The 13,460-nt window shown below is 40.8% G+C and overlaps 1 protein-coding gene across 2 annotated transcripts in view; it reads right to left on the bottom strand.

Moving 5' to 3' along the window:
- Positions 1-13,460, bottom strand: part of GTF2F2 (general transcription factor IIF subunit 2) — a 91,620-nt gene that overhangs the window by 35,406 nt on the left and 42,754 nt on the right. For both annotated transcript variants that reach the window (XM_086611942.1, XM_086611951.1), the window contains one exon: positions 12,902-12,983. In XM_086611942.1, the coding sequence (XP_086468068.1) occupies positions 12,902-12,983 (82 nt within the window). The remainder of the gene's footprint in view (positions 1-12,901; positions 12,984-13,460) is intronic.

Genomic DNA, 13,460 nt, shown 5'->3' with positions numbered 1-13,460 from the left:
TGTTGTCACATTCCTAACTTATTCTAACCTGAGTTAACACGGTTCAACCAATTCTGCAGAATGACAGAAGCCCATGCATCTCCACCGTCTGCAGACTGGAATCATGAAGCTAGACCCTTATGTTATTCACAGAAGCGAATCCTGTAAAATCCCAAACTTCCCTATGCCTGTTAATGGGAGTGCTACGCAAAGCCTCAGAACTGAATACAGTCCAAGAGCAGAAGGAGCAGAGGAAAGCTCTTTGGTGAGCTGTTTCTTTTCCTAATTTGTTACTATTTCTTCTTTATCTTCCTCCTTGGCAAGGTCTCAGTCAGCACTCAAGCTCATACACACAATCTGAGGGAACAGCAGGACAGTAATTCGAATTTGTATTACAAGTCGCAGGGTACAGTTCCTCCTGATTCTGCCACTAGCACTAAAAAAAGGATTAGTCAGATATTCCTGCAAAAATACTTAAGTATTCAAAGGCCTAACATAGACACTTCACTGGCATTAATTTTGGTTATGACCCAATCTGTTCACACTTCTCTCAGTTACTGTTTCAGTGTGTCCAGGACCTGCAAGATAGTGCTGTACCTGTTAATTTCCGGCAGGTCTTTTTGGACTTGCAGCAGAATGAATTCTGTGAAATGTCTGCCACGATGGACTAATACATTAATAAAGTTGGAAGTTTGCCATCTCTGGCATTAGTTATTTGTAAAGTCAAATGTAAATTGTCAGTAGAACACATTGTATGAGTTGAGCACAGAATTCAATTGCTTTAGGTTTTAAAATCACTGGTGAAGATGGTCCCTGGATAAATTCACTTGCAATTTCATCCCAGTCAGAAAGGGCCACTCTAAATTCCAATCGGCAAATCTTCGGCAGTGCTTGGCAACACCAGCAGCATCTGGCACACTTAAAAGTTTGAGTGAGGTAAGTACGCTGGATGAGAGGGGAAGGAGAAGTGAGGGATGGAAAGGGCACACGCACAGAGCGAGCAATTGAAAAAAACAGTTTGTCCTCCAAAAGATCCCAACTTCAGTCAGTCTGCTGCCACAGGCACCATTGCCCTGCTCCACCTCGTAAGTGTAAGTTCTGGTCTGTGCACGCAGTGGTTTCTAAATTGTTCAGAGACGGCTCAATTAGAAATGGCTTTAGATGGCTATATTACAACACCTTAGTAAAGACAATGGATCCCAAAGAGAAAAAAAGAAAGAATTGTGATAGGGCAGGTGACATATATCATTATATACTGGTATGATATACATGGGTATCAACAGGATATTAATTCAGTTGTGTAGACTCCCTTTTAGTGCAGAACATTATCAGCGTTCAGATGTGTCAGAAACTTGAGTGAAGATGAGCAAACTTCTTTTTTTTTTAATTGTTACTTCCATTTAATGGCTTTGCTATATTAATTACACTCTATTGGAAACTTTAATTTCAAATACCAGCATATAATCTCCCTCGGTTTAACTTTATGCTACACCTTGCTTCCAAACTCATGCCTTCCAAGCACCTAAAACAGAAGGAGCTGACAACTCTCAGGTGCCACACCATCCATTTTAACTTTGTACTTGGACATCTCAGGCTTTTTGTGAGGTGTTGGGAAAGCACAGGGCCGTCACCTGGAACAGTTGCCTCCAAGGCAAAACTCCTGTGCAACATGGCATTTCTGCCTTCACTGCATGGGCAGGAGTCAGTTGCATTAGGCATGAAACTGACTGTCCAGTCTTACATCCACGTATACCTTTCATAGAATCACAGAACGGTTTGGGTCAGAAAGGAGCTTTAAAGATCATCTAGTCCAATCCTCTGTCTTGGGCAGGAACATCAGGTTGCTCAAAGTCTCATCCAACTTGACCTTGAACACTCCCAATGATGCAGCATCCACAGCTTCTCTGGGCAACCTGTGCCAGTGTCTCACCACCCTCAGAGTAAAAAATTTCTTCCCTATGTCCAATCTAAATCTACCCTCTGTCATTTTAAAACCACTTCCCCTTTCCTGTCTACATTGCCGGCTCATAGATTCATAGATTCATAGATTTCTAAGTTGGAAAAGACCTTAGAGATCATCGAGTCCAACCATCCCTAATCCCCATTAAACCATATCCTCAAGTAGATCATCCACCCTATTCTTAAACACATCCAGGGATGGGGACTCAACCACCTCCCTGGGCAGCCTATTCCAGTGGCTGACAACCCTTTCAGAGAAGAAATGCTTCCTAACATCCAACCTGAATCTCCCCTGACTAAGCTTATACCCATTTCCTCTTGTTCTATCACCCAACACTAATGTAAAGAGCCCTTCCCCTACCTCCCCACCATCTTTTCTCAAGTATTTATAGGCCGTAATCAGGTCTCCCCTCAGCCTCCCCTTCTCCAGGCTAAACAGCCCCAACTCCCTCAGCCACTCCTCATAAGTTTTATTTTCCAGCCCCTTGACCAGTTTGGTCGCCCTTCTTTGGACTCGCTCCAGGAGCTCAATATCTCTCTTAAAGCGAGGGGCCCAAAACTGGACACAATATTCCAGGTGCGGCCTCACCAGTGCCGAGTACAGGGGCAGGATCACTTCCCTATTCCTGCTGGTCACACTATTCTTGATACATGCCAGTATCCCATTGGCCTTTTTGGCCACCTGGGCACACTGCTGGCTCATATCAAGCCGGTAGTCAACCAAGACCCCCAGGTCCTTCTCCGCCAGGCAGCTCTCCAGCCACTCTTCCCCGAGCCTATAGCGATGCTTGGGGTTTTTATACCCCAAGTGAAGGACTCTGCACTTGGCCTTGTTAAAGCTCATGCCATTGGCCTCAGCACAACAATCCAGTCTGTTCAAATCCCTCTGAAGGGCCTCCCTACCCTCGAGCAGATCGACACAGCCTCCCAGCTTGGTGTCGTCCGCAAATTTACTGAGGGTACATTCAATCCCCTCATCCAGGTCATTGATAAAGATGTTAAACAGAACTGGACCCAGCACTGAGCCCTGGGGAACCCCACTGGTGACCGGCCTCCAGCCGGATTTAGCCCCATTTACCACCACTCTTTGGGCCCAGCCATCCAGCCAGTTTTTAACCCAAAGGAGGGTGTGCCTATCCAGGCCAGCAGTTATCAGTTTCTCAACCAGAACACTATGAGAAACTGTTATCAAAGGCTTTACTGAGGTCAAGGAAAACTACATCCACAGCCCTTCCCTCGTCAACCAGGCGGGTCACCCTGTCATAGAAGGTGATCAGGTTTGATTGGCAAGACCTACCTTTCATACACCCATGTTGACTGGGCCTGATCACCCGGTTAACCTGTATGTGCTCATTAATAGCACTCAAGATAACCTGTTCCATGACTTTGCCCGTCACCGAGGTCAGACTGACAGGCCTGTAGTTCCCCGGATCCTCCTTCCGCCCTTTTTTGTAAATGGGGGTAACATCTGCCAGCCTCCAGTTCAGTGGAACTTCCCCAGTGAGATGTTCAATCTTTCATCTATCGACATCCTAAGTACTTCTCTACAGGGCTGCTCTCGACCAATTCATCACCCAGTCTGTACTGATATCGGGGACCGCCCTGATGCAGGTGCAGGACCTTGTGTATTACCATACATGCGTGTGCTACAGAAGACAACCATATAATACAAGAACAAACTCAAACAAAATCGTAAACTAAAGTAACACTGACCCTAAACCTTAATGATTACAGGTAGTTCTCAGAAAACTGCTCAGTTCCAGCTTTCTGCCATGGGCACCAGGGAAGGAAGAAACTGAGTGGTGCAGAGTCCACAGCGCTCTCACGCTTTCCTGCCGGGTTACATCACAGCGTGGAAGGGACAAGGTTATCTCAGAAAAATCTTCCCATTCCAATCTCAGGTATGGATAAAGCACATAAGTCCTACAATGGTTTCACATGGACACTGTACTATTCAATAATCGTGCTTACAGCCAGACTTGTAATACTCTTTCCACCCTGCAGATGCATGCATGTGAGTCCCGCTGATGGTATTTGCTTAACGTATAACGTGAAATTTTTGGTGAAGCATCACAGATACTGAACTGACAATGATTAAATCCTAGCCAAAATCATAAACTGCAAACAAAGGAGGCAATAGCTTCGCAGAAATATCATAATAGATCATAGCCAGAAACCCCAGGGAATGTATGATTATTGTCTATGAGGTTCACTTCAGAAACGTATTTCATTAAAAAGCACAAAGCAACTTGCAAATATCAAACCGAATGCAGACTCAAAAGGAAGGAATACTTTCATGATTTGCACATTACTAGCACTGACATTTAAGTTGCATTCTGCTGATAAAATACCATTTCAAAGAGAAATGATCCTCTCCTCTCACAGCCATGTTGGTCTTGCAATGGTAACAGAATTAAAATAGCAGTATGCATTTCTCTCAAGGCAATAAGCAGATGTGTCTGTACTTAAATGCAGGCATGGAAAATACAAAGAATTTGAAAACCATCACTTTTATAGTAATGTTAGGTTTGTGAATGCACGTGAATGTATGTAAGAAATATTTTAGGCAATGGTTCTTTCTGTTCATTTCTGCTTCTTTCAAGCTGTGGAAAGCAACATTCTGTAAAGGAGCTTTTGTGAAAAATATACAAAAATGACTCGCACTTGTTTTGAAATGTAAATAAAACCTTTAGGATTTTAAAGCTCCTTCACTGTATTTGCAACTTCAGTATAATTTGTTGCCCTCTGATACTGGCAGTGTCATTTTCTCTATCCAGACAATTCAAGGGGTAAAAAGGTGAGTTGAAGTATTTACATGACTGAAATTCAAAGGATTTTACATTATCTCTCTCTTACTATTATTTTCATTTTATGGTGTTCATTTGAATTCAACTTCCAAGCCATTTCAAAAATGTACCAGACTCAGGCATTGGCAGAAGGCTGCACAATATCCTCTCTTTTGGAAAAAGTTTCAGGATTGCATCTGAGTATTAACTGATGGTTGCAGTACTTCAGTATCTTTTATGAATATCTGAGGTATTTAGAGGTTGAAAGATTCTCCCATAAAATGGAATGCTGTGATTGGTTTCTAAAGCTGGGATCTTTCTCATCCACAGAGCCTTCGGGAGCACAGGAGATACCCCTGTTTGCTTCCCCCATGGCGTAGCTGGCCCTGTGGCACTCTAGGAATTAGGCTACCACTGGAATTTTGTCATGTCCTGAGGAATAAGATCACTCACCGATCACAGGGAACCCCAGTTTGAGCAGCACTGGAGCCCTACAGACAGACACTCCATAAAAACAAAAAAGAGAAATAGAGGATGGATGGTTTGTCAACTAAGAACTTGTTTGAACTTGGCAATGTCCCAAGTAACAAGTGCTATTTGGATGGACACATACATACCCTGTTACCCTTCAGGCCCTTGTTTTAGTGCCTTTCTGCAGTTTCAAGAATTTCTGGAATATTTTAATAAGCCAGGAAATCAATATGTCATCAACAGAGCTTGCCACCTGGTGACAATTGTCTTTGATTTTGCACAAAAATAACTTTTAGTACTCAGTGATATCATACAATTTTGGAGCTCCTTGGCAGCAGGGTAACTGTTGGACGATACTCGTCTACTGATCTCTCACAAATTGCAAATATCATCGGTAGTATGTGAACAAAGTTGCTTAAAAATAGAAGATGTGCTGTGGTTCTGACATTCTACATATTGTGTAAATTTGAGCTCGTCAGCCTGTCAGTTGCCAAAGCAGTTTTGCAGAACCCAGAACACCGGCAGTACTCAGCATGACTATAGCATCTGGCATGGCGGCTAGGAAGAGATCCATGAGCTTCAGTGAGCTCTGCTCTGCAACAGAGAAAACGAAGATTTACATCCCAACTCTCACACTGATGTAGAAATGGCCTTTTGTATACCAGCTAGCTATACCACCTTCCCTGACAGGGTCAGGCATGATGGTAAACAAAAAGAACGGAAGGTTACTATGTCTACTAACACAGGATAAGTCATGACAGTTAAAACTGTACTCCTTTTCAGGTATTTTCACTCATTATAGTGTGACCTTCATACTGCAGATGGAAAAGAAGATGAAAAGAAGGAATTGGTGCTGCCCTGGGAACAGGAAGGATGTTCCTAAGTGCTAAACAAGTCCCTCATTGAAATCTGGAACAGACCTTAGCGGAAGAGACACCTTTGTAATTATTGCAGTTGTGGTAGCAGTAAGGTTAAAGACCTCCTGCGCTGTACGACACCAAAGGCTTTGGTTTCAAGAGAAGGAATCCATGCCACTGATATTTAGGTTTACTGGAAATACAAGCATCCAGAACTTCTGGTGCTGAGCACTGGTATTGAATAGGGCTTTTTTCAGCCTGAAGGAGCTGGCTACAACTGAAAGCTAAACATATTCCAGAGTGACTATTTTTAGCCTCACCCCTTACAGCAGATAAAAAGGAAAGGGATGCTTTTTGGCTAATTACCACAAAGGCAAACTAGATATGTTCTTAAATGCAACGCCTCTGATAGCAGGGGAAACAGAGTAGTGTAATCAGCAGAAGAGGAATAGTGCTTCATGAACTTCATGTTAAAAGAAACAGGACAATGAGAACTCTACAGTTCCTTCCCCAGGGTATAAGGAAAAATCCATGCAACATTTGCCATAAACTCTTCTTAAATATGCATCGCTAAGCGTCTCTCTTCTTTCTGAAAACGACCTTCACGCTAGCCTCCTCTGAACAATGCGCCTTTCTAAAAAGCACAGAACGCATTCAGTATGGGCACTATTAAGAAACATGAAAGCATCCCAGCAGCATCTTATCACACGGTTTCAATTCCAGAGAAATGCAAGGGTGTCTGGACACAGTCCTGGGCAACTGGCTCTAGGTGGCCCTGCTTGAGCAGGGAGGTTGGACCAGATGATCTCCAGAGGTCCCTTCCTACCTCAACCATTCTGTGATTCTGTGCCTGTCACCTGGAAACGATGATATTTAAAAGATGGAAAGAAAGCAGATTTCATGCCACGCTCTAACTAAGCCATTTTAAGGTGAAACAAAAGGACAATGGTAAGTCAGCCAACAAAGCAGCCAACTTTTTTTTTCTCTTCTGTCTCCAGGCATTTGCAAAAGGAAGGAAACCGGCATCCAACATTCAGATCAAAGGTCTATCAGTTTTCCATAGCTAATATGATTCACATAATAGAAAGTATATTGCAAAAAATAATAAAGAATGTTTAATGCATCTCTTTTTTTTCCCTTTTTTTTTTCCTACTGCCCCTAAATTAGCTTAATACACCTGGCTGCTAGAAGCTGAAGACAACAGGGCAAAAAGGATATAGTAACCTTCCGTGTCCAGCTGCAGGTTTAAGAGAAACATCATAAAACACCTGCTACATTACCAACAGTAGGTTATTCCATATTTATTAGCACTATTATGATGGCTGGAAGCAGCAACCAAAATTAGGTCCTTTTCATATCACTGAACAAAAAAAAGCACGGCAATATAAAAGACCTATCAAAACCCAGTCTCAGAACAGCACTTGAAAGAACAGTAAAAGACAACAGACAAAATGGAAAAGACAAGACACAGAGAAAAGAGTCCAAGATCACAAAGAAATACATACGAAACCAACAAAAGCAACTCTCTCGACCTCTGAAATGAGGAATAACCATTCCTCCGTGCTGCTGAACTCATTTCACTTTAACCTTATTTTTCTTACTTGCTCCTCTCCATTACTCTATTCAAAAAATGTGAAAAATGGACCAAAAATGGACCAAGAAACTTAAGTATTAGTGTGCCTGCTACATTGCGGTCCAATTGTTCACAAGTAGAATGGTGTTTTCTTGATTTGTAAAAACTGGTGGGTGTCCAGGAACATAAGGGAAATATAGACTACATCTCTCAACAGTACAGTTTAACCCTTATGAACGTGCTTATTGGATAATTTTCTACAAATTGCACATTATTGTCCAGGAAAAAATGGGATTGGAAATATTTTAGCACATGGAAAAAAACATAATTTTTTTTGTACTTAATGATGGGTTACTGAAAACCTCCTAGGAAATGTCTTTTTGTATCATGCTGAGATTTACTTCAAGACAAAGAAATTGATCTTAGATACTTGAAAAATCAAGGTTGCATTGACTGACAGGCAGATGCAATCTCAGTTTTGTGTAAAAACGGCCTCCTATGCATTCATATATATTTATTTTGAAAGTGAATTCATAGTCAACTGAGTATATCTACAAAAATATATATGATGTGGCATGCGGGTCAAATTATTCATTTTCTTTTGCTAGTAGGGGCATGTGGGGGAAAAATACAGCATAATGCTCATTTTCAGCAATATATTGAACTGTCAGTCAGTCAATACTCTCACAGTATTTTAGAGAAGATGAGCGACTAGTCTGTACTAATTAAAGTTCACTTGCTTGGTCTGGACCACCAGGTGTCAGGACTTCTAGTGGCCTCCGTAATATGGTTGTAAAGAAATGTAACTTTTCAAATGTGGAAGTTCATTAGTTATCGTAGAATGGCTTACAACCCATTTCTCCTAAAAGCCTATCATGCGTGTTTCTTCCAGGAGCTCTTTCTAAGGATTTTAATTACAGTCTCTGTAGAAAACTCTTAACAGAAAAAGCAAGAAGACATTCTTACAGCCTTGTTACAAGCTGCCATGTTGGCAACTACCATTTTCACTAATGATCTTCAAGACATATTTTAAAGCTACATATGAGAATTGTAGGAATTACCAACCTCACTGCATCTCACTTTCAGATTCTGAAATCCTGGGAATCCTTCTTTTTCATTTGGTATACCGTTTGGGAGAGTTCAGTAATTCTGATTATTTACAGTTGAATCACAGTCTCCCAAAATCCATTTCAAAAGGCGACCAGCATTTCACCAGCACATCTGAGAATGAAAGAAGGGTTCTGATTTTATCCCAGTTTTTGCCTGCCATCCACTACTGCTGGAGACGTGCTATCAAACACTGCATTTCACAACTGCTTGAGCTGCGCTTTGCAGGTGCCTCCAAAACCTCCCCTGAGAACTGCAAGCCCAGTGTTCAGCCACCTCGTTGCAAAGGACCTGAGCAATCCTGGAGACCTCGATGTAGCTATTCATCTTGACAATGTCAGTTCGAATCGGAGCACTGCAGAAGCTGCTCCCAGAGATATTTTTTTTTCCTTCTTAACTTTTCCTCAAAATGAAATGTAGTTTGAGTGTATGATACCTATGTGTTCAAATTATTTTTGAAAATAAAATTATTTCTGTGAGGCAATGGAGAAATAGAAGTAAACAGAAATGGGAAAGGGGGACTGAGAAAGAACTGGGAAAGAAGAGAGTTTGCTGTGGTCAGAGGGATGAACAGAACAGAAGTGAGGACCTGTGCAAAGATGGAAATAGGTAATTTGGCAGAGAGAATCTGAGATGGGGTGCGTGTCCGTCCTCCATTTTCTCTCTTTTGCACACAGTGAAAGCCCCTCGGGAGTATCAAAATCTTATTCTCATCTCCTCTCCAGTCATCTATAGCCTGAGAGGATCTTGAATGTTTAGGGGACTCATCTCTCCCTGCGTCGCATCCTTGTCAGTGCAGACTACACTCTTGGAAGACCTTCCTCTCTGGGGAGTCATTAACCCCAAGATGATTAAACACTGGGACCATGGAATGAAGGTCATAGAAATAAAAATCTTTTAAGCCTCAGAAAAACAAAATTAAGGGACAGATAATGCCTACTTATGGTGGAAAGCTGACTATAGTGAGATGAAGAAAATAATCTAGTTTGGATGGAATTGGCTGGGGTGGATGTGGAGCCTGCCTAGGGCAGCCTGGCAGACGGGAAAGGTCACCTACTTAAGGTGACATGCATGGTGGGTGCACAAGACCGGTGCAGATATAGTGCATGCTGTACAACGGGCCATGTGTGTAACCCCATCTGTGATACACACCCTCTGCTACAACAGTTCACACGCCACCATCTTCCTACATCCAACAGGTTTGGGAAGTATCAACAGAAGGGAAGTATCAACCAGAACAGGTAGCGTAGGGACAGTATCTTCTGTGCCTATCACACAGTAAAACTGTCCACACTTGGGAACAGAGTCCACATGGTCCAAATATTTTTAAGTGGGACCATGAGATCCACTCCCACAAGACAGAAATCAGGGCAGGTGCTTGGAAACCACATATTATTTTCCAGCTAGCTGCAGTAACATCACCAGCAGTAACTGCAAATGTACAACTAATCATTAAGGTATTATAAAGAAGAAATACATTGCTAATAAAAAATTTCTAGGAAATTCAATAGCATGAAGCTTTACTAGTGCAGGATAGCAGGTGTTTCATAGTATTTGTTCCCCTTCTAGGACTTGAAGTTCAGGAAAATGGAAAAAATAAATAAACTGCCAACAACAAAACTTCCAAAATGGAAAATACCAAGTGAAGCTCACACAACCTTTGTTTTATTTTTCTGACTAGTTATCCCTAGACACACATTTGTACCTTCTATTCAAAGTGTTCTGAACATCAGCCATCTACACCCTTTCTGTAATGAAATCAAAAGCTGCTCCCTGGGGAAAAAACCCTCCCGTCTGCTATATTTGCTTTCATCCATACCTGTCACCAAATTCTGTGCTTTCATTACCCATCCTTAAACCCTCATGTCACACAGATCTCCCACCTTACTGCTGGCAGCCCCATCGTAAGACCATCACTCTGTCCTCTCATTGAAACTCTACAGAGCAGCATGGAAATAAAATATCACGCACCCAGCAGCCAACTTCCTTGACCCAGATAGTAAAATAGAGGGGATCTGTATCCACCTTTAACGCCCGGGAGGTATATAATCCCTTTTGGTCACTGTCAGCTCTCAGAAAACAAATGATTACAGTTATTGGAGTGTGCAGCTTAACTTCATTTTCTAGATCTTCAAGGTTTGAAGCAACTGTATTTATCTTTTAATTTTATTTCCTTCCCGACTCAATTTACTATTGTAGCACTTAAAGCCTACACAACAGACTTGCTGTTTTATCAATATTATCAATTCCACCTTTAGAGAGTCTCTCTTATGTAAAGCACAATAGTAAATAGAAAAGAGAATAAAAATGGTTTAATATAACAGAGTTCTATAACTTATGTGTTTTATCTTCAATGCTGTCACTTTTTTAAAGTACAAATACAGACTGCAGCATGCTGAGGGTGGGAGAGTAGAAAGAGTGAAGAGAAAAGTTAGATCCTACTACTCAAATACCACAGACGGTATTTGGACATAAACCAATTTCTTCTGAGGCTGTGACTGCTAGATCTGCGAAATTTCATGCTGATTCTCACCAGATTTTTTTTTTTTTTAAACTCACTGGTAAAAGGCAAAAAATCTTTAACAACATGGAAAGTCAGAAACTAGGCATACACAGTCTGACAATTTTTCTACAGGAAAGAAAAAACAATGGTACCATCAGTTTTCAGCTGCCAGTGCTTTCAAACACAAAACCTGCCTTTGTGTTTGTATCTTTGTTGCTCCTACAGGAGCGGAACATGACAAAATCGAAGACCTGGAGAGGCTGCATGCATGCGTGCGTGACAGAAAGTAGCATGCTGAAAAATTCAAAGTTTGGGAAGTATGCCATTAAAGCTATCAGGTTTGTTTCGGTCTCCTGCTGGGGACCTACCAGAAGCAGCTTATCTGATCAACTAATGGAAGACAAAATGTAAAAAAGCACTTAGATCAGGCAACCTGTGATTAAAACAATTATGAAGCAAATACATTCCACAGACTATATTTGTATATATTCAAAAGCGCCAGATTGAAATGAGTCCTTTCCTAGCAATATCACATTTGCTTCATACTCTGTTTCACACTGATGACAAACATCATGATAGCAATCACAGAACACAGTCTGAAATGAAGTAGTTCACTGTACATGAGCAAACTTGTGGTAATGATTTGCCAGCAGCTAGACCATAAAGTCTCAAAATTGAATGAACACAATAAGGACATACTGGAGCAGTTTAGATGACAGAGGAGGTTAATAAAACATAAGATATTGTAAATGTAGTATATGATACAAAGAAAACAGATCAGGAGTTGGGGAAAAACACCACTTTGCCTTTTCTGCATTTCTTTTGATGATTCTAAAACTAGTCATAGACGATTCTATTCCTGAAATGTCCTGCTTCGCATTTCTCTATTTGCAACAAACTCACAATATAAAAGGGTGATTTAATTAAAACCCATATGCTTAAAATATATAACTATATTTCACATAATGCACAATTCAATTCAAAATCTGATTTATTACTAGAGAACGTCATCAAGTTAATTATCCATATGATATATGAGTCGCATGGTAAATTCTAGATGTATCAGATTTGATTTTCAAAAGTCACTGAATGATTCTGTAAAATTTATGTCTTGTGGTTCCCATGCCACTTGTGACATTTTCAGCCATTACCTTTTCTAACAAGCATGCCAGTGTAGGTCTTGCGCTTTTCCCTGAACTTTTTCCTATTTGGGCACTTAAAATATCTTTTCAGAGGTGCATGGGATAGTGGAATTAAATTTGGACAATCCACACAGAAACTCGCACACAAGAAGCTTGTCCTCACCCCACCAATGTAAACCTTTAAGTCCTCAGGAAATTCAGCTTTAATTACATTTGCAAATAGCCATACATTCATACATTCAGGTATGAAGAGGCACAATGTGTGCTCTACTAAGAGCTTTGCACATGATGGAACGCAGAAGTCTACATCATCCCACCAGACAATACCAGAGGGAGGTACAAGCCCCTCATCTGTCTTCATTCCTTCCCTACAGTAAATCCACCTCAAAAGCAAGAACAGTTCTGATCCTCCATAAACCCTGTGTAAGACCATAATGATGCTGAAGACATCCATCCCTAGTAAGGCAGTAATAAGAGCATCAAAGTCAGGTATCACGTATCCGTTTGTAATAGAGCACTCCTACCTTTTCAGTTTCATATAATTTTCACTAGCTGCAGGTCTGCATTCAGCACGTTGCACCACTATTCCTTCCAAGGAAAGTTTATCTAGAATAGAAAAAACAAAGTGAAACTGGACATTAAAATAAGATTCACCAACATAGTCAACATTTAATTATTTTTCACTAATTAAGCATTTAATAAATACAATGTAATTACAAGTTCTCAAATTAGGTTCTAAAATCTCTTCTATTTAGACACTAAAGAAATAAGTAGCCAAAACATGCTTGCACAGCTCATATCCCCTAGACTTCCTTATTTTGTCATCAGATGTTTTCTATATTAAGAATGAATCACAAAGACCAAATTTTAAATAAGAGATGGTAATTGTGTGGTCCTCCTTTCTCTAGATTGTTGCACTCAGCTTATCTAGGAACTGCTTTCTGGAAATGTGCATTGAATACAGTCAGTGACCATGAAAAAAACAATCTACAAAGAGAACCCGATCATCAAAGTATCCAAAATCAGCGGAAGAGAAAATGAGAGCTAATTTTATTCTTATCCTCAGAAAAAAAAAGAGTAATT

The sequence above is a fragment of the Tauraco erythrolophus genome, chromosome 1, assembly GCF_009769465.1.
Source record: "Tauraco erythrolophus isolate bTauEry1 chromosome 1, bTauEry1.pri, whole genome shotgun sequence".
In the NCBI taxonomy this organism is placed as follows: domain Eukaryota; kingdom Metazoa; phylum Chordata; class Aves; order Musophagiformes; family Musophagidae; genus Tauraco; species Tauraco erythrolophus.
This window is presented reverse-complemented; position numbering and strand designations above follow the sequence as displayed.